The sequence below is a fragment of the Ornithodoros turicata genome, chromosome 8, assembly GCF_037126465.1.
Source record: "Ornithodoros turicata isolate Travis chromosome 8, ASM3712646v1, whole genome shotgun sequence".
NCBI lineage: Eukaryota > Metazoa > Arthropoda > Arachnida > Ixodida > Argasidae > Ornithodoros > Ornithodoros turicata.
Window position 1 is genome coordinate 34,258,238 of NC_088208.1, and position 23,950 is coordinate 34,282,187.

A 23,950-nucleotide genomic window follows, 5' to 3' on the forward strand; every position below is an offset into this window, starting at 1 on the left:
GGAGAAAGTAACAGAGGATGAATAAAATGAATTATCGAACTGTGGCTTCATGATTAGCTATGTGAAACAACTTTGTTTTAGTGACGATGATGATGATGGGGGGGGGGGGGAGTTGCATCGCCAGGTACGTCAGTTGTGGGTTGGCCTAGCAAGAAAAAGCAAACAAACGTTTTATTGTCTCTGTATCCTTTGTTGTCTAGACGACGACAGCGTCGAAAAATACAACATACGAGAACAACTGCCGTGGACCCAGTACAGGAGTACGTCATCCCCAATAATACTTCATTCCTGGAGAACAACATTCCGCGCACATCGCGTTTATGCGTTTGTGTGAGCACGTGTAGTTCATCAGCAAATGTTGCGGACTGAGTCTGTTCCTCGTGACGGGCACAGCAGTTGTAGCTTGGTCTCTTGGCATCAGATACCACCTTCCTGCAGAAGAAAGGCCCATACTCCTCTCAAATGTCCGGGAACAGGACAGCGTCTGATCTGCCATAGAGTGTTTTCAGTGTACTCCCACCGAGTGCAATATTGTACCTTTTGCCTAAAACCGCCTCATTCCACACAGGTGACAGATAACACTGTAAAGAATAAGTCAAATATTAGCTACCACCATCATATGCACAATGAACTCGAAAGCAAAGAAGTGACGTCATTCTAATGGTAGTCTTCCGTGTCATAGTCATGTCATAGTCTAGGTAGTCAATTCCATAGCCCTGGCCAATCTTCCTTGTGGCTAATGGCCATTCCCCGTGGGAAGAAGAAGAGGCAGCGTTCCGTGCGCCGAGCTGTGTGACCGGGTCTCCTTGGTACATCGCAGAGGCAGGCGTAGACCGCGCAGTCGGACGTTGCGATTTTCCAACCATCGCCACAACGATGCACGGATTTTGCGCCAAGCTGCTGCTCCTCATCATCATGGCGACCCCTCTCAAGAGTTCCGTCATTGTCAGCAACGCAGATCAGGTGCTCTTCCTAAACAGCCTAGCTTCAGGTCTGGCCTGGATCTTCGAAAAATCCTCACCGAAAACGTTCTTCACTGGGGTCGCCATCAACAGCACCGCGGCAGTTTTTACCTCCGATGATGGGATCATTGACATGGAAGAGTACCAGGAGTTCACGGTGTTCACGGTAAAGACACCGCCCTCGATGCGAACCAAAGACAGAGTGCTTCTGAACCTCATCGTAAGGGGCACCAGCCTGTTGTGCTTACTCCTGAGTGCGGCTGCCTTGTTGCTTACAACATTATACGCGTTTCACCAATATATTATATTGCCAAGAAGGTTGAGGAACTGCGCTCGACAGTTTGTTGCGGCCCATGTTTGAAACATGACTGAGACATGCAACGCTAACATAGTGTCTTCAGACAAGGGGCTCACAGGGTGAATTCCGGGTTCTGTTATGGGTCAATAAATTTTTTTATGGACTGGGCGAAACTACAAAGAAATTTGCTTGGCCGTGCATTGTGTGTCACGTACAGCCAGTCAAAGAGTTAACATGAGCACACGTGTGACCGTCACGATCCTTGTTTCCATTAACTTGCGACATATTTAGCTTTTTGTCGTTTATGCATTGGAGCCCCGCCCACATTTGTGGAGTTACGTGCTGCACCTGTCGCAGGGTAGGACTGCGGATAATTTCGACCACCTGAGGTTCTTTTGACGCGCACCGGAAATCTCCGACGCGCGATACTGGAAGCTATGTTTACCTCCCCCCCCCCCCCCCCACCCACACACACACACCGCTGCCGTCCTCGACCGATATTGAACCCGCTCGCGGGTTTTCATGTTTGAAGTGGGCGTTGTACGAGGTGAAAAAATAGGCCCGTTGTCTTAGGCGCTAGCACGTTGACCATACATCCTAGAGCAGTACTGAAGAGCGGTAGTCTCACAGAATACGCAGGCTACGATAGAGTTCATCGTTGAGCTATACTAGAAGAGTGAAATTGGTTGGCAATACTCATGAGCACCTGTAGCCCAATTGCCTGCTCAGGGTCTCAGGCTTTGTGGTGGTGGTGGTGGTAGTAGCGCTGAAAGGGCAGAGGTGGGCAACGTCACGACTAACGCTCAGGGGAGTATGTGCGTCCTCGGCTGACTTCTAAGGGAACTCAGGTTCTTCTTCCCCACGGAGAATGCCCATTAGCCACAAGGGAGATTGGCCAGGGCTATGGAGTTGACTACCTAGACTATGAGAATCTGGGTGGAGAATGTGATGGTTGAAGTGATGGAGGTGGTGAATAATGCTACTTAAGGTTGTCTTGGTTTTTTATAGCACAAGGGCAACTATTGGCCAAAGTGTGCCATCAAACATGTCCAGTTATTTACATTGTTCACATGTAGTATCATTGTATATATGTATGTCTTTGTGTATTTGATCGTTGTTCTACATTCTAGGGTAAGTAAGAGCTTTCGGAGTTAGGTGCTCTACATTGAAAGTGAGGCACGAGGTGATACTTCGGGTAACCTGAAGCAAACAGATGTCACGGTATCCTTCGGCCACCATTTTCAGACTTGTGCTGCTATTTCAGAGGCTCCCGAAGCTGCGGCACTCGCCTCGGGCGAGGGAGTCGCCTGTATTCCTCTGTCCTAACGGGCTACTTAAGTGTGCGCTTGATAACACTCAATGAATGATGCTGCAGGGGTGATTGTGGGTGGATGAGGAATGATTCAAGGTGGAAACAACGAAACACGAAGCCCCACCCACAGACCCACTGCCACAGATCTGTCCCAGCGGGAAGTGCGAGGGGCTCCAAACGAAAGGAGGGCTGAGGTTCTCCTGGGCCATTGCGTATGAGAGGAAGAAGTGCAATACTGCGTAGCTAGTGGCTAGCACATGGCAAAGCAGCTTGAGGTTTCAGCAAGTGAAGGAAGAAGGAGTGCACGAGCACTGTTCTTTTAGACACGCTCTGCAACGAACAATATCTTGCTTCTCGGTTATATATCCGCCCTACAGAGAGTTAATCCCAGCGTGTACGGCCACAAGCAGGGGAAGGCAGAAGGAAACAGCGGTCCTTCCTTTTGTGGTGTTCCTGAAGGAGTGGTATAACTGAAAGGCTTCTTCGAGGGTGAGGCTGTAGCTCGACGATCTCTAGCAGCGTCCAGTTGTGGGATATAGCGTACTTGGTAAAGGACACGTTGTATTGTTACATGTTTGGCGCGTTCTTTTGCGCAAATTTCGTGGTTTTTTATATAAAGCGGACGCTAGAAGATTTTGTTGTTATTATTGAATGCTCGTTCCTCTGCGCAGCGTATGTTATAGACACTGTCACATAACCACACTTTTCTCACGTTTTTAATAGCATATAGCGTCTAGAGAAGTGAATAGCAGGTGCTATCCATGACTGGTTGCCGTCAAGGTTTTGTCTTCCAGATTTTAACATGCTCAATGCAGTTGTACTGTGAGACCCCGGAGCTTATCTGTCCATTGACGTGGATTCCTTGTTTGAAGCGCAGGGAGCTTTACATGACGCCAGCGTATAGCGACCCGTCATGCTGGGCCAAGCAACTACACGCGACATGTGTTCTTTTGTGCGTGATCAGCGGTGTACTACTTAACATGCGGAATATGTAAATGAACTAACCACTCTTTTGTACCTGTGGCTGTGTACCTGACATTGAGGACAGGTTTTGATGCGCAGATACAAGATGGGGAAGTCACGCGGTAAACGGCGCAAGAAGCGGAAGGGTCGCAAAGGTCTCGCACAGGAAAAGGCAACCATGACGGCCGAACATAGTGCACCAAGTGCGTTGGCTGCGTCAACAGAGGATGCACAGCCTCTTGACCAGCCTGCTGCTGAAGCACCAGACAAGCGTATTGATTTATCCTCGACATCTCAGGGATCACGCGATGTAGCCGCTCCGGAAACTCCTGTTGTCCCTCCAGCGGCATCGCGTCCTGACGTCGTTGCTTCTCCTTCTCTTCCTCGCGCTAAGCCCAGCTTTGAGAAATTACCTGTTGAACTATTCCCGGGGGAGGCATCCCCATTCAGTGTCCTCCTTACGCCCGCTCGTACAGCACAGTCACCGGAGAAGGGTACGTATTGGTTATTTAACCTTTAACATAGCGGGCGTATAGGGGAATGCAAGGCGGAGCACCTAGAACGACAGTCCCTTTCACGAACTTTCACGCAAAGAAATCTCGAAACATGGAAGACAAATTTCCAATGCGCGGGGCACCAGTGTAGATGGCTGCGTTTTAGGAATTTTTCGCAAGCTGAGTATAAAACCCTCGGTAGCCCTAGGTCGTTTATTTATGTTCATGTATTTAATTCTCAGAATAAATAAATGGGCAGCCCTCACCAGTCGGGACCTCTGCCCCGATATATACATGTGCCAATGTTTCGATGCCCCTGATATGTATCGTGGCGATCACTGCAGCCGAGTGAACCTCTGGGAGAAATTAAGCTGAGGAAATACCACAGTAATACAGTGTCGAAAGAGAATATTCTAACCCACCACCATAACGAAGGTATCACGACGCTCAGCGCGTAAATATCAAGAGCGCGCGCTATTGCGCAGCGCGCTTTTGGGTCTGGTATGCCAAACCTTCTGCACTCTAACTCCAGCTCTCAGTCAACGACCGAGCATCCTCAAGAGTGACGGCACACGCCGCTCTTCCATGGCTTTGTCCCAGACGGGAGCTTCTTCTATGAGATCGCTGAAGTCAACGGGCGCGGTCACTGGTAATTATAATTTGTTCACTTCGTTCGTAATGCTGGGCATTGCTTTGGATGCGAAGAACGCCGCCTGTAGACATGGCTGTATTGAGATTATAGTATCTCCTTGTCACGTGTCTGGGGGGAAGGCTAACCGGTGTATGTGAGGTGGTACGATCGTGAGCGATTCCGACAGAGACTTGAGGTAAGGAGGTGGAAGTGTAACGGACTGGACACTCTCTATGAAATCACTCGCAGGCAGAACGCATATTGCAAGGCACAAGCTCTTTTACGGAAAAACATGCTTATTTTACTCGGTGTTCCAATTACAGTTGAGCAGGAGGTGAACCCCGACACAGCATGTGGCTTCCTCTGCGTGCGTTCTGCTTTCCTGGATCGGTTCCGCACCGTCGAATGGGTCTTATTCTTCTTGTGCTGCATTTCGTTTCTGCGGAATTTCTCTGTGGGCGGCATCATGTTCGTCGTACTTCCCTCTCTCGAGCGACGGTATCAGCTGACTGGGTCCGAGACTGGTGAGACGCACCTTCCGGTCTTGCCCACGAGGCGTATAACAATAAGTATACAACTTTCATGCAACAGCGTCACCATTACCATTATCTAGATTGCCGCCTGATATATGTGTTGGACGCAACTACGGACCTATGGATCCTCCACAGAAATTTCGAATCATCACCACGGTCGCACACTCTAAGAGCAAAACGGATTAAATTGCCGAGAAATAGACCTCTACCCGAGAAAAGTCGTCATGACGTTCGTACACAGATTGAAACCGAAACAAATCGGAAGGGGAGGGCTGGGTTCCACGAACGGGCACCTGTTCGTTGCCTCCTATAGACCGCTACCCCAGGGACGTCATGATGGCGTTGGTAGACAGTCTGAAACCGAAACAAATCGGAAGGCGAGGGCTGGATTCCAGGAGTGGGTACGCTGCCTCCTATCGAAAGAGTTTGCAATTTTCTGGTGCAAAGATATCTGGGATCCTATTGAAAGAAAACTAGGACCGAAGACGATCGTAATCCCTTCAAGATCGTGGCTTTCGGGCGCGACTTTGTTCGCCCCCTAGCTTGGAGCGTAGTTCAAGTCTACTAAATTGGTGGCGCTGTCGAACACTATGACGTCATTTGTTTACAAACAGGGAAAGGTCTGTTGCAGCTTCTACTCCCCTAGACTGCCACTCCTGAAGGTTACTCCGCAGCATTGCAGATAGCCGCTGTACTTCGCAAGAAATCTCGTGTGACCCCCCACCCCGTCCCCCACTCCTTCCTGCTGTCCACAGCAGGAGCTAGCCACAGCTGCTTCGCGGAGCTAACTCGAAATTAAGAAAAAAACTTTCGTTTAATTGTAGCAATGCATCTATCCCTCAAAAGAGAGCGACAGACAGAGAGAAACAGAGGTTTTCTCCCACTCCCTGCCTTGACGCCGCCACTGTTATCTAGGGGCGGAAGTGGGAGCGGGAAGTGTATTATGCACGGTGGCTCACTGGCTAGCTGTTACCACACGGGGCATGGGCGAGTCTACGGAGTAGACGACGTATGCCACACCCGGGCACAGAAGGCTGACTTATGATCGTTCATGGGATATGCGCCTGTACAGTCGTGTTCAACCTAAAAACGTCACATTAGACTTTGCCTCAGGCTTGTTCCTATTGGCTACAATAGCAAGCCTCATCATTCTATATGGCGACAGGTGCACTGACGCCGAAACTATATACTATAAGCCCAACAATCGGCACCGGTGGCGCTGCAGTATAACTTCTCCGGCGGAGTATGGATATAAGAGCTGACGAACTATATTTCGTGCCGTTCTTGCGTTGAACCCGGGTGTTGTAGGTATGTCGGTGATCAGCTGTTGTAGTGGAAGATCTAGAATTATTTCTACTACAACGGGATTTTTCATTTTGTCGTGGCAGGCACCATTGTGAGCTCAAACGACATGGCCAGCTCTCTGCTGGTGCTTCCCGTGTGCTTCCTTGCAAGCAATCGCAACAAGCCTAATTTCGTGGGAGGAGGCATCGCATTGGTTGGCGTAGGAAATCTGGTCATCACCATGGCTCACTTCCTCGCACCACCCTACAAACCGGGAGGGGTAGCAGGAGCCGACGAGACGTGCCCCAAGCTGCATCATGCAGCCGACACGGGTTTACAGGGAGACAGCGTTCGTCACTTCCGTTTCGTACTAATATTTGGCCAGATACTGGCCGGCATAGGAACGACTCCGGTTCATACGGTGTCTGTCGCGTATCTGGTGGAAAACATGCATCCGGAGAAAGCTCCAGCTTATGTAGGCAAGTACCACTACGTTTGTTCTCTCGACGCTCGCGATCTGAGGTGGCAAGTGATGTCGCTAGAGAAAACTGCGTGCTCCGAAATTAATGCCTTCTTTGGGTCGTTGAGCGATGCGGGACATTATAGGGGCCTTACTTTTATTGAACAGCTTATGGTGCTTAAAGTGCTGCTCGGGACTCGGGAAAACACCGTTTATTTTATTTAGTCCACGAAAAGGTGGTGCCTCAAGGACTCAAGGACGCGAAATTTCAATCCTGTTTACGAACGCTGTGCATTTCTGACAATTTTTGAAGATCTGCTGAGTCTCCACAAGTTTCGATGACACGTGGAGCGGGTGACGTAATCATATAAGTCCACAAATTGCAACCATGCCATGTTCTGGAGAGGGCACTCGTCTCCTAGCGACGACGGCGGCGTCGGGGCAGGGTCACATGGTGGTGGTCACGTGACACTGATCGAAAGAGGGGGGAAATGGAAGAGACGTCTTCTCCCTCCTTTGTTTTTTCTTGAAGTTCGGAGCGGTGGGATGACATGTCACGTGGAGCTCCGCTAACGGAGTGCAGACAGTGAGCCCCCCGGAGGACGCGAAGGGCAATAACGTTGCCAGATGATAGCCAGGCGCTCCGTCGGAGCGTAACATGACGTCGCAGTTCTCAAAAATAAAAACTAATTTTTCTCTAGCTATCGCGTCACGTAGAGCCAAAATATTTTGCAGGATTGTAAAGTGAGGCAAGAAGACTGGGATTCTGACGACACGAGATTTAGTCCGTAGTGGCACTTTAAAGTAGCACAGAAGTCATTTTTAACAGCCTGTTTTAACCTGGTCTGGGTTTTCACTGGCCTGTTAAGTAGGCCAGTAAAATGCGCCATGCGAAGTAATTCACACCACAGAGTCATAATTATCGCAGAAATTGAATTTAAAGTACGCCGCAAAAAAGCGACCGTGCGCAACGGCGATGGAGAGCAGTACCAGCCTGTGATCTGCCTGGAACTATGGGCTGGAACCTCGCGCTGACGCTACATGGATCACGCTCGCTGATTGGTCCGGAGAAATGTCTGCTACTCGTCTGTTCGGGGTTCTGAAAAAGCATTGCTCCTGGCTCGGCCAGGTCGTGTCTGGTAGGTCGTGCTGAAGTCGACCTTCCAATATTGTCAGACGCGTGTGAACAATATGACGTCACAGTCGCACTGCTCCAAACTGCGAACACTGTGGGCCACACAGGAAAAAAAAATATTTTGGGAGAATACGCGGTGTGACACACATAGAATGCAATGGTATTCGGGAAGATTCGGAAGGCGCGGGATTTAATCTGCAGTGGCATTTATAACGCAACAGTGACATACTCGACGCAGGCATGTTCAACAGCATGGCCGTGTTTGGACCCTCACTTGGGTTCATCATCGGTGGTTTGACGCTCAAGTGCTATGTGGACATCCTCACGGATTATAAAGCGTAAGCATTGACCTTGCTCATTCCGGATGTGGTACATTCGGTACTTGGAAACATGGCACCTACATTTCTTGCCTCCATGGCGTAGGTTGGGCATCACTTCGAGCAGCGGATCATGGGTAGGAGCATGGTGGCTCGGTTTTCTCGTCTCTGCTGTGCTAGGACTGGTCTTGGGCTTCATCATGGTAATGTTTCCCAAGCACCTTCCTGGTAAGTGGTGACTCCAACAAATGTCTCACTGTCGCTCATTGTTCCATGTACTTTGCCATTACTTTAGGCAAAGCCTGCGCATTGCCTCCTTTCCCTCTTTCAATTAAGAGTCAGAATTCGTCTGCTACTGCAATTCACCGTCCAGCGAATTGAAGAACCAGCAAAAGATTGCAGCTCACCTGGAGACCTAAATATTTTGACAAAAAAAAAAATGGCAAGACGCGTTCCAGAAAATCAGTCTTGAGAAAGACTGAGACCGTTTTCACGTTATTTCCAAGTTTTCCTATTTAGCACGCGGGGACGTTCAACCACAACTCGCAGACGATGGTGGGTCTTCTCCATGGCCACGACCGCTGAAAGCGCGTTCGGCCATTGAAAACACGATCCTGATTGGCTGACTCTTAATTGTTACGTCACGTCGACGAACGCGCAGGCTTTCTGTATCGAGGTGGTGTTGCCCAGTGTCAACTCACTGTTCCGTGTACGTCAATTGCTGCAGGTCACGATGAGCTGTCGCTTGAGCAAGAGAAGAATGTTATCGAATCCATACACACATTGTCAGTCTTACCGACGTGCGATTTTGGAGATCGCTTGTCCGACCTACCACGTGCTCTGTTCAAGCTTTGCAAGAACGCCACCTTAGACTTAATCTGCCTCGCACGTTCTTTCAGTCGTGAGTACAGAGCAATTTACTTGCAGTGGGGTTTGCCTCAGTGGATGAGTTTGAACTGTCGCGTGGGAGACGTGGCATTAGCATCTTCGGCCATGGTGCCAAGAGCGTTGAAATGCCAGTGTATTTGGGAGAGGAAAAACTAGGGTAAACCCTCTCGCCCATGTAAAGTTCCAGTACAACGCGTTTTAATGGTGTGTGGATTTTTTTTAGCATTGTTGCTGTGCATGCAATTACAGCTTGGGATCACGTGGTGAGGACACGTGACAGATCACGTGGCCTACACGCTGGAGATGCAATGCCACAAGCATCGGAAACTAAACTAAACTTTCGCAACTAAATGCATAGAAACTTATGCAAAGTTCAGGCATTAGGGAGTAAATTTAACGGTCAGGGACTGAAATGGGGAGTAATTGCAGAAGACTAGAAACTGTAGCTGTAGCTGGGGGGGGGGGGGGCGGTATATTTACGCCATTATGATGCGAGTGAGTGAAGGGAGTGTGGAGGACAGCGTTTCACCTGTCCTTATTTTCGTTTTCCGTTTTCAGTGATGTACGTAACAGGCATCACTACAGTGTTGACAAAGTTTCTTGAGACACAGTTCGCTCTCACATCATCCAAAGCCGCCCTACTTATTGGTAAGCCATCAGTATAAGCTTCCGGAGCTGTCTAAAGAGCCGCGCTTGTGTTCCTTCGCTTAAGGCGGACTCACTTCTTAGGAAACTCTATGGGGAATTTTTGTTCGCAGGGTTCTCGTAAAACTCTCTAAATTTCTACACCAAAGGGGTACAGGCGTGTTCCCCTCGAATTAACCGAGGAAATGACACATTTTTCATGGCATCACGCGATCCACTTTGTCAGATTTTCTATACATTGGAGTCTATGGGAGATGGCTTCCACACAAAATGGCTTCCAAAACAAAATGGTTTCCCTCGGTACGCCCGCCCGCAATATTTGGGCGAAAACGATGTCATTCCCTACAGTAACAGTTTGGGAATTGATTGCAATCAACAAATTCGACAAGCTTTCTGCAGTTTTCAGATCCCTGCGAATGAAAATAATGGTTTTGTCGTTTGCTAGCATGTTCTGCACTGTGGCGCCGATTACATTTCTCGCTTAGAGCGCGGGAGGAAAGCAAAGCGAAGGAGACAATTTTGCGACGGTGCGGCCAACCTTTTCCGGATGCGAACGTTAACTAGATCACATGAGTCCGCCTTAAGGGGTCGCATTTTTCGCTACGACTTTCACCTCTCTATGTAGGGCCCCTAGTGCTTGTGGCTGGAGTTGGAGGAGCCATTGCTGGAGGTGTCCTGGTTTCAAAACTGAAGCTAGGATGCACGGGCATTTTACGCCTCTGCATCGCGAACTCGTTTCTTTCCGTACTCAGCATATTGGTCTTCTGGTGGGCGTGCCCGGACACTGATCTCGCAGTCAACACAAACAAGACTGATACGCAAACGTAAGAAACTGCAGTGTCGGTACTGTGTATACTTCCAACGGGTCTGTCCGAACATGTCGACTTGTAGTGCATGCAGCTGGGGGAGACGATTTGCATAATTCTGAGCCTGACGGCCGTATTCTTAAACGACACTTAACTCGACCCCAGTGAGTGGACCAAAGAGGCACTTCTCCACTTGAGGGTGCCATTGGGTTTTAATGAAATAACGGCACACACTTTCCTTCTCTCGGGCGTCAATTCGAGTCGATTCTTGAAGCACAAGATCGGTCTTGAGGAGCAGCTCGGGTGGAGGATCGTTTAGGAATATGGCATTGAGTGTGTTCACTAACGTCAATCTGCTGCTGCCTGTCACTTCTTATTCTAGCACTTGTTAAGAAGCTTTCATTTACGCGTGGCACGGAGCACGCGAATACTTGCACTACAAGGCTTGTGTAATAGCTTACTATCCCTATTTTCATCTGTCCAGATCGCTTGCTAGCGGATATCGTGTATCTTATGTTGCATTCTGTTAAAATAGCGATGTTGCGCAGTGACAGTGGATGCGTATGTCTGTTCCAGTAGCAGCTCTCAATACGACTTGCCTTGCAATAGCCATTGTGGCTGCACCGAAGATGTGGTGCAGCTGATTTGCAGCGCCGAAAACCAGCTCTACTTGTCACCTTGCTACGCGGGCTGCCAGGTGGCTGTGGCCGGCGGCAACATCACGGTACATTATGAGTAGAATTTCGGGTTTTCTGACTAATCCGAGAAAATTCGTTTTGTTTTCTGGCGGGATTGCATGGCATCGCGGATTACCCAGCCCTCGCCCCCCTTGACAAGGAAGGGTGGCTCTCTCGATCCAAACCCTGTGTGCAGCAGTCTTTCACTTGAAGTGCCACTCCGGACTGTGAAAACAGTTTATTTTATTTAGTCCATGCAGAGAAGGTGTCTCAAGGATTCTATACACGAAATATCAATTCTTTTTACGGACGCTGCGCATTTCTGTGAATTTTTGAAGAACTGCGGAGCCCCCACAAGTTTCGGTGAGGAGCGGGTGACGTAATCATAAGCCCACAAATTGCAATGATGCCATGTTCTGGAGAGTGTCTCCTAGCAACGACGCCGGCGTCCGGTGGGTCGGGCTCTACCCCGGGTGGGATAGAGCCCAACCCGTCTGCCCAACCGCTGCGCCTGGAGACACCGACAGAAATGAAACGAGCAACCTCTTTATTCGAAGCAGTTCTGTGATGTACCACCCCTGTCTCGTCGCGCAATGCCTCTTTTATCTCTCTTGATCACGGTAATCCCTCCCGCGGATCCGCCCCCCCCACCATGGTGCGCCCCCTAGATCTCGAGAGCAGCGACACCCCACAAGACAAGTAATTATGATCATGATGACTGTACGCTGTTGATGCCCATGTAGACGTTTGTGTGTGGTTATCGGTTATTATTCTCAACGAAGGGGAGTGTCTAACGTTTAAACCAGTAGGCCAAGCCTCGCGTAAGAAGCTTGATTGTCCCGTTTTTGTTTCTTTGCAGGGTTATACTCAGTGCTACTGCGTTAACGCCAAAATGTCCATGCACGGTAGTGATGGTACCGTCGAGGTTCAAGCCGTTCGTGCCCGGTGTATAAGTAATTGTGGACTCCTGGTTCCGTATTTGGCGGCCATCGTAACCAGCCTTACCTCAGTCTTTCTCAGCCTGGCCCCCTCCACTGCTGTCGCCATACAGTATGCTATGCCCATAAGTTTTGTCTTTTGCGGGATTATTCCAGCCGTGTACGTAAACGATCCCACTAAGCGTTCTTCCACTAGAGGAGTCTCTGGGCTTCAAGCAAACACAGGCACATCCGTGTAGCACTCGAGGAGAACACGAAGGTCTTCCTCCGCCCGGTGCCCTTCCAAGTCAAGGGCGATCTTTGAAGCACGAAACCTGTCCTGTGGAGCAGCTCGAGGGGGAGGATCGTTTAAGAATACGGCCTTTCAACAATCGAACTTTTCCAGTGGCCGATCGCTGGGTGGGGGACGTTGAGCGATCGCCCTTCCCGAAAACCGTTAGGATAAACATTCATTTGGTTAAACTAACAATTAGGGTTCCCCTCACCCCCCACCTCCGCTCCGTGCTCCGTGAAAGACACTCCCCTCCACAGCGTGGGTCTGCATCCGCTTCAGACTTGAGCGTAGCTAACTATGCAACAACCAGAGCAGACGGAGCGATGTTTCGGGGGTGGTTGTTGTTGGCTACGCTACTGACCACAACACCATAATAGAAAATCATGAAATGATACGTTATGTCCTCAAGGTGCTTGAAAGGCAGATGATACATGTTATGCATAACACTAGCTCCAGATTTTTATTTTTTGTCGTCCCAGTGACAGGAGCTTCTATGCCGTGTCACCCAGAGATTAGTATCGTTACTCCTCGTGATTCGGAAATCTATGTGAACGCTCATAGACTATACGCGAACATGAAACGTCACACCCGAAAATAAGAAAATAAGTCAAGCAAATTAGTTTTGTTAGCGCAGTTCATATAGACGCTTATTGTACGTACCGTATATGTGTGCCCACCGTGACCGTCATTGATACGTGTTTTGTCATTTTCAGAGTGGTGAAGCCGAAGGAGAGAGCTCTGGCACTGGGGTTATTGGGTCTCATTACTCGAGTTCTTGGTGAGACTACTTGATATGCGAATTTCTTCAAATTCATTGAGTATCTATATTCCTTGTGAGCGGAGCTTGCACTTCTGTATAACGAGCTCCATGGTCGATCTGTGCGACGGGGTTTGAACTATATTCCAAATCACGGTTGTTCTGGACTGTCTTCCGATGGTCCGATTCATCGAGGTTAGTTTTTGTGTATCGCGACGTATATGACGCAGCGTAAGAGCACTACGAAATGATAACAGAAATAAAAACGAGAGAGTAAAACAAAATTCCCATTCTTAGTGGCGGCTACGACTAATGTAGAGGGCGAGAACCCGCTGTCGTAGCAGCCCTTTCTGCTTGGGAGTGTATAACAGCGTAAGGATAAAGTACACAATCCCATTTAATATGTGCAGGAAGTATACCCGCACCTATGATGTTTGGCATGATCGTCGACTCCACCTGTGCGGCTTGGAATAAACCGGGCGGTCATCGCGGAAACTGCGTCAGCTATCGGAACATCGACTTAGCCCACGGCGTCTTCTTCACCCTTCTTATGTGCATCTTCGCTTGCATAGCTTGTTATGGAGGCGCCCTGTACAAAGTCTCGAAAATGGAAGCAGAAACGGAAAAAGGAAATGTAAGGTTCTGTTGCCAAGGGATTATAGCGTGCCTTGTAGCACGGTAGGCTCATTTATACATACAGCACCGGAATATGAACGGAGGCAACGTGACGCGTTGTGCTGCGTTACTCATATCTCTCTTCCATCTTTACAGATTATTCCTGATAAGAAGTAACGTGGCAGGAGAGGGTCACTAATGGACATCATAGAAGCCTATAAATTTCAACTTTTTATCCCAATAAACACCCATATGCATATGACGTTACAACGTGCGGGGAGTTGTACTAGCGTCTTCTGTGATGTTTAGGGCCCCAGTGCTGGAATTCTGCATGACCAGTAGGTGCCTGAGCACACTGGTCTTAGACAGTCGGCTGGAACCAAGTCACCGCAATGGGTACTGGAGCGTGTTGATATTGCTGGCGATAAGAACGTGGACCATGCGACCGTGGAGTATGGTCAAGATGCATCTGGGGTGACGATCTGTAGTTACTGATGTAGTTAATGTTATTACGCGGTGACACAACTTGCATGCTCGTCGTTCCATCTACCCACATGTCCCATATGTTTTACTTTCGTCCAACAAGGCGTTGTGTCGACGTAGCGCTGCACTCATGAACCATGCTACTCATGACCCAATAGCGGTTTACTAACAATGAAAGTCTTTTATGGAAGGTCGGCAGCATGGTTCGCAACCTGTCATCCTGAGAAGCCAGAAGATCAATATCAAGTGTGCAATGCACCTGTAATTTCTTGCGGAAGTGACGTCAGTGTCCCTCCGCTCAAGCTTCCATATCAAGCGCGTCACAGGTTCCGGTAGGCAAGGTACCTTGTGGCCGCTGCGTGTTTAAAATTTCAGTGCTGCTTGTCAAGGGCTGAATATACCCCTCAGGGCTACAATGCCAGGTATTGGCTCAGCGACGGCAATGCTGCGTAGTTTTCCTACATATGAATGCATATAAGGATAGGAAACCCACAACATCAAACACGAATTTTTTACATTTTACACATTTTATTTGCAGCTGCAGCTGAAAATCGCTGCTTACACACGTGACGCACGCTTGAAGTTTCCTTGTTGCTGCCGTTGTACTCAAGTTACATTACGTGCATGCACTCGTGACCTTCCATTGCAGAAGCTGCAGCTCTCAATGCATCTTTGAAGTCACATGGATCCGGTCACATGGAATGTGCGATCGAAGTCCTTCTCGATGTCCTTCTCGCATCCTTGGTGAGAAGCCATATACCAGCCAAACGTGGAATTGTCAAGGCACTGACTGCGCCTTGTGTCCTTACACGATAATCTAGTCTTAAGTCTTTGTTGAAAGAGTAAAAGTGTCGGACATTGCAAAATAGATTCAACATTTCAATTGAGGTTGTACCCAAATTCACAAAGTAGTAATTTCGAGTGCATTACAAATTGCTTGCAACAGTAATCAATTAGTTGCATTGGAACTAGAATTTCTCGTCTACAGGTCAATTTGAACTGTAAATCGAAATATAACCACCATGTTTCAAGTATTCTAGAACTTCACACTCCGTCCTACTAATTAATTTTGAACACTTAGTAACTGAAAGGTGGTGACCCTCGACGTTCGGAGAGGACAAAGTGGGAGTCTGACCCAGATTGGCGACAGATATCACGTGATATTACGTAACGAGTTTGTGACCGGTTACTTGCCACTTGCAAAAGTTCCAGGGAGCAGCGCGCTCCCTCGGAGGGCATGGCGGGTAATGCTGTGCAAAACGACAGCGACGGTGCGTACACCAATAAGACGACGGCGATCGGAGACACCAAATCGTTGTCGTTTTGCACTGCATTTCCCGGCACACCCTGTCGGGACGCGCGACTTTTGCAAATGGCCTAATTACCATTGCCACTAATTACCATTAGACCCGTTATGAACAGAAACTCTCGGAAAGTTCGACTTAACGGTTGTAACGTGTGAGCTCCGTGCCTGTGAGAAATATCTGGGCCATCCGCTCCATCTGTTGGCCTCTCTCTCCGAGTCTCCGACACCACCCACGTTACCGGAACCAGAAGATCATCCACCGCCGCACGGTCAGGGTTCTTATTGGCTTGCTAACATGCTCCTGTACCCATTCCAGTGCCTTTGTTCCAGCCAATAGTGAATGAAGGAATGCGCCAGCCAGGAATGAATGCGCCGGAGCGTGTTCCGTTAACGAACTGCGTGGTCTTTGACAGTACCCAAATATTGTCGAACCAATGACACTCTGAATCTCATCTGTATAGACGCGGTAGCTACACGAGTCTGTCATTGGTTCCTGTAGTGCGGTATGTTAACGGTGACGTTAACTCGCCAATATTTGGGTACTGTCAAAGACCACGCAGTTCGTTAACGGAACACGCTCCGGCGCATTCATTCCTCAGAGTGGCAAGCTAGCAGTGAATAGGACCGTACGGACATAGACATGTGCTTAGGTAACCCAGTCAGCAAGTCCGCGGGGTACCATTCGCTGCTAGCGTGCCAATGTGAGGCCCTAAACATTACAGGAGATGCAATTACAGCTTCCCGCACGTGTAACGTCATATGTATGTATATATACGTGTGTGTTTATTGGGTATCCATTGGTGACTTGTCTTCTGCCACGTTACTTTCTTTATCGGAAACGATCTGGAAGGACCGAGGAGAAATATGAGTAACTCAGCATAACCACAACATGACCGCCAATGCATCACGCCTGCGCTAGGGGACCTTTTTCACAATGGCCTATGCGCATGCGCATGAGGTGCCGGAGAGGATTATATCCGTCTTCACTAGATGGCGCACTATGGGGACGACAGAAGTGGGGAGACCGCACGAACGGCGCGAGCTTGTCGTCACCACTCAGTACCGGTGTTGGTCCATTGTGCTACCCACGTGGATTTGTTTTGACGCGCGCCGAGCATGGTTCGTTGGATGGCCGCTAGGGTATGACGCGTATGTGAAAAAGGTCCATTCCTTTGCAACAGTGCCTTACATTTTCTTTTCATTCATCATCATCCTTTTCTGTTCCTCCCTTCATTTTTGAGACTTTATACAGAGCCCCTCCATAAGCTGCTATGCAAGCCAGGATGCAAACCAGAAGGGTGAAGAAAACACCGTGGGCTAAGTCGATGTTGCGATAGCTGACGCAGTTGCCGCGATGACCGCCCCGTTTATTCCAAGCCGCGCAGGTGGAGTCGACGATCGCGCCAAACACCATAGGTGCGGGCATGCTTCCTGCGTGGAAGGTGTTAGGGCTTCAAATATTACATATAGGATTGTGTACGTTATCGTTACGCTGTTAGACACTCAAAGTAGAAAGCAGGCTGGTATCACGGCGGTGCCTCAAGGGTCTCGGCCGCCATTAGGAATGGGAACTGCCCTGGAGCCGTGCCTTTCTCGCGCACGCTGAGTCATATGAGAGGTGTGCTACACGAGGACTGACACGTGACTCACGGTGTCACGAGCCCAACCAAGCAGCGCAAAGACAATATCGTGTGGAATATCGTTTGAACCCCTTTGCATAGATCGACCCATGAAGCTTGAAACGTTACGATACCCAAAAATGCAGGTACCGTTCACGAGGAAAGTAACGGGACGGAGTTGAAAAATTTGCGTTGAAAGTAGTCTCACCAATCAATTGAGTAAGGAGACCCAGTAACCCCAGTGCAAGTGCTCTCTCCTTCGGCTTCACCACCCTGAAAATGACAAATACAGACCCATGTCATTCGTGACGGGCACACAAACACGTGCACAATAAGTTTGTTTAGAAGTCCTATCGTAACTAATTTATTTGGCTCGCTTTCTTATCTTCGCTTCTTTGTCTGCTGTGTCCTCGCATGTTCGCCTGTAGACTATGGTCATTCGCATAGATTTCTTAATCATGAGTAGTAACGATATCAACCTCTGAATGACCGACATAAAAGCTCCTCTCACTGAAACCAAAAGCTGGGGCTTGCGCTATACGCAATATGCATCATATCAGTGTCAGAAAAACATTTCGGGAGGTGTTCTGCGGGAACTTTACATGGCAGAGAGGATTTACCCTCGGTTTCCCTTTCCCAAATACACTAGCAATGGTACGATTTCGGAGGGGGTTGGAGCCCTGAAATACCCCCTCTGGCTACGCCACTGGTTGTTGTTGCCTATATATCTGCGTTCTACTCAGGGGCTTTACCCTCCAGACCTCTTTTTTCGTTGGGTAAGGTGAGGGGACACCTAACGTATGACCAAATGCTTTGGGGCGATGCAATGTTCGCGCACCACGAATAGAAAGGAAAAACAAAGCCAGCGTGGTGACTGTGGTGTCCGTGTGCAGCGCAGCACGTGACGGAGAATAGCGAATCGGGCTGCGCTCCGTAAACTCCGTCACGTGGAAGCCGGCGCAGCTCGTCAGTTGCGCCTCGTCTCTGGATGTGTTCGTGCGTTCTCCGAGAGAGCATATTAGAGAGGAGCAATTAGAAGCAAGACGAACGACTAATGCTAACGCTTTGTCATCGCATTGATTACATTAATGGCCTTCCAATTTCTTATTGCAGGGCCGTATTCTTAAACGATCCCCCCCTCGAGCTGCTTCTCAAGACAGGTTTCCCTCGTCAAGAATCGCCCTTGACTTGCAGGGGCCCTGAGCGGAGGGACTTGTTCGCGTTTTCTTCGAGCACTACACAGATGCGCCTGCGTTTCCTTGAACCCCACTGACGCCCGAAGTGGAGGAACGTTTCTTTCCTCCAGTAACGTTCCCAGTTTGTAGAGGCGAGGATCCTTTAAGAATACGGCCGTAAGAATCCTAGGAAATTAATGGACACTGCATACTGTATGGCGACAGCAGTGGACGGGGCCAGGCTAAGAAAGACTGAGGTAAGGCTGAATACGATGGCAGCCAAATACGGAACCAGGAGTCTACAATCATTCCCACACCGGGAACGTACAGCTTCAACCTGGACCGTAGCGTCACGACCGTGCATGGACATTTTTTCTTTAATGCAGTCGCACTGAATATAACCCTGCAAAAGAAACAAAACATGAGTGACGCCGCAGCGGTCCGCCTGTGGACTTATTGTCGCCCAACTGAGAGCTCCTTAAAGGGACTATCGAATCCAAAAGGGTGTGCATGATACCGATACGGTGATGTTCGACATGGTTTCACGGTCTACTTGGCCAAGTTTCTTTTCCGAAAACAGCTCACTTGTTAAGATTCGCGCTCCCTTTGCAGCTAGGCCAGAATGACGTAAGCGGGGCACACCAATGGGAGCGCAGCGCAGGTGACTGTTTCCAATGTCGTCTGCTTCGCTTTCGCACCGCAATATACTACGTGAAAAGACCTCGGTAAATAACGCCGGCTTTCGCTTACCAGTGTGAGTGCCGAGTGACGTGGCCATGTTCCGTGGAACACGGTGTCATGCTCTCGGCTGTACGAACACGCATGACGCTAACCAGAAACAGCGCCCCACGAGCCGATCTCAGACTTCTCCGCGATCTCTACAGACGCCATCACTCCGCCTGGCGGTCGGGCGCCAAGGTCTCTGCCACTCCCTGAATGGCCTTGTCCGCGCCAAAGGGTGCTTCCTGATTGGCCTTGTCCAAATGACGTTTACAGAGACGGAATTCCGGAATGCTCTCAACATCCGTCGTCTGCTCTTGTCACGGCACTTGTTTCGGAATTGACCGCAACGGATGCGATAGTCCCTTTAACTCGGGCACTATGTATTTAACGCCAGTCACGGAAGATGGCGTGCCCAAGCAATAGTTGTACCCTGGCACCAAGTTGGTGTCCTCACTCGCGTTCCAACCCGCGACCTCAGAACCAGTAGGTGGACATGCTACCAGCTGGTTCAGGGAGGCCAGTACTGTTCTTATCTTGTGCACAACAAATGGATAGCCTTGCGACATCGTGACTAAATACAAACACTTCCGGTAGTATGCTCAAGCGATCCTCCCGGCTCGACCACCGCCTCAACTCCATTCATTGACTTTTGAGACTCAACTCTTCCACTTGAGGAGCTATTGGGGTTCTAGCAACCACCTACGCTACCAGGGTAGTGCGCGAAGACACCAGAAAGTGTTTTCTCCGCTCTTCTGGGGGGGGGGGGGAGGCGGCGTTTCGAGTCGAGAATGAGTAACGAATCGCAAAACCAGTGTCGAGGTGCAGCTCAAGTGGAGGGTAGAGCCCGAGAGTATGGCATTGCTGCAGCTATTGGACAAACTCCATAATGTGAGAGCATGAGTCTCTGCAGAACTATATGGAGGCACAAGACAAACACACGACTCAAGTGTTTTTGTCCTGTTTGCCCTTTGTTTCGCGTGTTTCTCCCGTCCCAGTAGTTGTGCCCAGGCCCAGCTTTTCAAATTATGGCGTCTGGTCCAAGGTCAGATTACGGCTGTTAGTGTTCCGTAAAACTGCACAAAAGTAACGGTACATTCAAAACGCTATTCATACATTACAAATGGGGTTATGGATCCTCGGAGAACGTTTTTGCGCCGTTTATTCGTTTATTTTTGTTTACTTTTGCGACTGAGAGATGGGGGGGAGTTTGATTCACAAAAACAGGGGAAACCCTGGAGGCTGGATGTTTTCCGGCAAGTTTGTCTGGGAAATGGCCCCACGTGGAATGCACTCAACAAGATAGGGTACCAAGTCCAGTGCCTCCAACGTCAAGGCGCCATTAAGAGTCCATTAGTCATCCGGTTCCTCGTCAGACAGCCATCAAGGCACGGGTTGCCTTGCGGAGCCGCGGGTTTTACTGGAACCCCCTAATACCGATACATGTTTGTCGGAATACCGATACATGTTTGTCGGATTTTCTCGGACAAATTTGAAAACTCGAAATTCTAGTTATAACGTACCGTGATGTTGTGGCCTGCCACTACAACCTGGCAGCCTGCGTAGCAAGGAGACAAGAAGAGCTGGTTTTCGGCACTGCAAACTAGCTGCACCACATCTTCGGAGCAGCCACAATGGCTGTTGCATGGCAAGTCGTACTGGGAGCTGGTACTGCAACAGACACACACACACACACACATCCACTACGGAACATCGCTATTTTAATAGAATGCAACATATATTTAGGGAGTGACTTTTCCGGGTTAAACCTGATTCCGCAAGGTTATTCCGCCCGACCTGACCTCCGACCAATTCGGGTTAAACCCGATTTCTCACCGAATTCCGTTCGCGAAAACGAACAAATGTGACCACGTGTAGCACATGTAAGAATGGGTCGCTTACGTTCCCAGAAATCCACCCATGTGTGTCAGCACTGTCTATTGCCTTCGGGGATTAGCGTTGGTAGGTCACACACACACACACACACACATACAAAAAAGTACTTAATAGACAAGGGGAGAAACAAAGCACCCGATAACACCCGAAGGCACAATTATCGCCCCATTTCTCCCCGAATTATACAGATTTAAAAATAGCGCCCGAATCTGAGAACGAAACTTAAGCCGAAAAAGTCACACGTTACGCGCTGCGGGGGATCTGTTCAGATAAAAATAGGAATAGTATTACACAAGCACTTAATGGTGCAAGTAACCTCTTGTTCCGTGCCATGCACGCGGGAGAATGCGAGAACATAACGTGACAGGTAGTAGCAGAAGGACGGTAGGAGACGCCGTCACTACCGGTGAACAGCGACAGTGCATTTCAGCCCCGGCTGCATGCACTACAAGTCGATATGCTCAAACAGGGGCATCGGCAGTATAGACACTAGCATTTTTTGGCACAGCAGGCTCTTACGTTTTCGCTTCATTCTTGTAGTTCGCGTTGATTGCGAGATTTGTGTCCGGGCACCCCCACCAGAAGAGCAGTATGCTGAGCACGGAAAAAAATGAGTTCACGATGCAGAGACGTAAGACACCCGTGCATCCTAGCTTCAGTTTTGTAACCAGGACACCTCCAGCGATGGCTCCTCCAACTCCAGCCACAAGCACTAAGGGCCCTACAAGGTGAAGGTCGTAGCGAATAATGCGACTCTTTAACCGACGGAGCACAAGCGCGCCTCTTTATAGACAGTTCCAGAAGCTTATACTGATGACTTACCAATGAGTAGTGCGGCTTTGGACGACGTGAGAGCAAACTGTGCCTCAAGAAACTTTGTCAACACTGTAGTGATGCCCGTTACGTACATCTCTGGATGCGGAAAAGGAAAATAAGGATAAGATAGGGATACCCTACCGTTCACGCAAGGATCGAATCAGTCAGTCAGTCTCCGCTCTACGAAAATTGAAGTTGATTGGCGAGCAGTTACAGCTTCTGGTCCCCCAGATTGCAATTACTTCCTAGTTTACTTCCCCGACCCTGAAATTTACTCCCCAGCGCACATGGAGCCAGGGAGTGCTTTCAGGGATGCATCCAACCACCGATTTCGCAGGATATTTCGAACAGAGACCGTTCTCATTGCAGAAGAACAGTCTGTTTGAAATATCGGCGACACTTCCCTTCATATTAAATAACAGCTTCGTAGAGCCGGCCACCATGTCCACGGCTTTATACTGCCACGAGATCGCAAAACTACCGCATTTGAACGCTTTCGGAGTTCAAAAACGGCCGCCGAGGGGCGCCGCTGAAAGCAAATTGGTGTATGCTCACGACTGAAAGAGCGTGCGAGGCAGATGTAGTCTAAAGTGAGGTTCTTGCACAACTTCAACAGAGCCGGCGGCAGGCCGGACAGACGATCTCCAAAATCGTGCGAGTGTACGGGCGTTGCTGTGTGTATGGATAAGATAACATTCCTGTCTTGGTCGAGCTCATCGCGGCCTGCGGCAAAGTACACGGAACAGTGAGCGACAGTGAGACATTTGTTGGCGTCACCACTTACCAGGAAGGTGCTTGGGAAACATTACCATAATTAAGGCCAAGACCATCCCTAGGACAGCAGAGACGAGGAAACCGGGCCACCACGCCCCTACCCATGATCCGCTGCTCGAAGTAATACCCAACCTACAGCACATAAAGGCAAGGGATGTTGGCATCGAGCTCCAAGTACCGAATGTACAAAGGTCCCGGCAAAAGTTTACGGAACAAGCGAGCGGAGTTTTTTTTCCCCATCGGTGTGACACCCTAGTGGCAAGCGGAAGCGGGCTTGTTCACCCGTTCAGACGTGTGGAGGAGCGCGCCGGCAGCGACACCTATTCAAACCGTGTTTCGAGCACATTCAAGCGATACCGAAACTAACACGGTGTATCACTACCAGCACACTAGCTCACCCCCCTGAACGAATAAACAAGCCCGTTTCCGCTCGCCGGTACAGGGTGTCGCTACCGAGGAGGAAATACACCGCTCGCGTGTTCCGTAAACTTTTGTCGGGCCCTGTACCATATTCGGAATGTATCAAGGTCCTGCTTACGCTTTATAATCCGTGAGGATGTCCACATAGTACTTGAGCGTCAAACCACCGATGATGAACCCAAGTGAGGGTCCAAACACGGACATGCTGTTGAACAGGCCTGCGTCAAGTACTCCATTGTTGGCTTTATCCGTATATTCACACGAGGAACGAGAATATACTCCAGTGAATGATGCGAAAAATACGTAAGCACGACGTCTTGTCTTGTCTAACCGTGAGGGACATCCTGCGGCGCAGCCACACTATTTTGTAGCTGAAGACAGGAAATGATACGGTCGTTCGGCAAAATGTCACAGCTTTTTCCTTGCACGTGAGCGCAGGCTATCAGCGTCATGTATTTTAGTGTTCTTCTAGGCGCCGGGAATATGCAACGCCACCTGCTTAATGCCTCCTCTCCCTCCTTCGCTACGTGTACACAAGAAGTCCGAATTCGTCTGCCACCGCGATCCGCTGATCTGCGAATTGAAGAGCTCACAAATGATTGCAGCTAACTTCGCAAATTTGAACTTGTAGACTAGAAGTGCAGCATGGTTTCCAGAAAATTAGTCTTGAGAAAAATAAGGGTCTGTTTTACGCTTAGTTTTCCCGTTTTGTACGCGGGGACATTCACTACTCGCAGACGACAGTGGCTGCC

At 49.3% G+C, this 23,950-nt stretch overlaps 2 protein-coding genes across 11 annotated transcripts in view; one reads left to right on the forward strand and one right to left on the reverse strand.

The window, feature by feature from the left end:
- Positions 1 to 14,263, forward strand: part of LOC135367067 (solute carrier organic anion transporter family member 4A1-like) — a 40,837-nt gene extending 26,574 nt beyond the window's left edge. For 3 of the 8 annotated variants that reach the window (XM_064600163.1, XM_064600165.1, XM_064600168.1), the window contains 14 exons: positions 3,635 to 4,029; positions 4,562 to 4,678; positions 4,984 to 5,184; positions 6,582 to 6,956; positions 8,311 to 8,410; positions 8,496 to 8,617; positions 9,117 to 9,290; positions 9,836 to 9,925; positions 10,548 to 10,746; positions 11,305 to 11,452; positions 12,265 to 12,455; positions 13,331 to 13,395; positions 13,785 to 14,008; positions 14,146 to 14,263. In XM_064600163.1, the coding sequence (XP_064456233.1) occupies positions 3,635 to 4,029; positions 4,562 to 4,678; positions 4,984 to 5,184; positions 6,582 to 6,956; positions 8,311 to 8,410; positions 8,496 to 8,617; positions 9,117 to 9,290; positions 9,836 to 9,925; positions 10,548 to 10,746; positions 11,305 to 11,452; positions 12,265 to 12,455; positions 13,331 to 13,395; positions 13,785 to 14,008; positions 14,146 to 14,166 (2,422 nt within the window). In that variant the 3' untranslated portion in view covers positions 14,167 to 14,263. Of the gene's footprint in view, positions 1 to 2,852; positions 3,120 to 3,143; positions 3,564 to 3,634; positions 4,030 to 4,561; positions 4,679 to 4,983; positions 5,185 to 6,581; positions 6,957 to 8,310; positions 8,411 to 8,495; positions 8,618 to 9,116; positions 9,291 to 9,835; positions 9,926 to 10,547; positions 10,747 to 11,304; positions 11,453 to 12,264; positions 12,456 to 13,330; positions 13,396 to 13,784; positions 14,009 to 14,145 lie in introns of those variants that run through there. The other 5 variants (XM_064600167.1, XM_064600166.1, XM_064600161.1 and 2 more) reach the window with 5 other exon arrangements.
- Positions 14,264 to 16,542: 2,279 nt separating this feature from the next.
- LOC135367073 (solute carrier organic anion transporter family member 4A1-like) overlaps positions 16,543 to 23,950 on the reverse strand; it is a 30,739-nt gene continuing 23,331 nt past the window's right edge. For all 3 annotated transcript variants that reach the window (XM_064600177.1, XM_064600176.1, XM_064600175.1), the window contains 10 exons: positions 23,317 to 23,416; positions 22,789 to 22,910; positions 22,560 to 22,727; positions 22,011 to 22,100; positions 21,708 to 21,909; positions 20,816 to 20,963; positions 18,785 to 18,975; positions 17,606 to 17,670; positions 16,968 to 17,209; positions 16,543 to 16,621 (listed from right to left, as the gene is read on the reverse strand). In XM_064600177.1, coding sequence (XP_064456247.1) covers positions 16,977 to 17,209; positions 17,606 to 17,670; positions 18,785 to 18,975; positions 20,816 to 20,963; positions 21,708 to 21,909; positions 22,011 to 22,100; positions 22,560 to 22,727; positions 22,789 to 22,910; positions 23,317 to 23,416 — 1,319 coding nt within the window. In that variant the 3' untranslated portion in view covers positions 16,543 to 16,621; positions 16,968 to 16,976. The remainder of the gene's footprint in view (positions 16,622 to 16,967; positions 17,210 to 17,605; positions 17,671 to 18,784; positions 18,976 to 20,815; positions 20,964 to 21,707; positions 21,910 to 22,010; positions 22,101 to 22,559; positions 22,728 to 22,788; positions 22,911 to 23,316; positions 23,417 to 23,950) is intronic.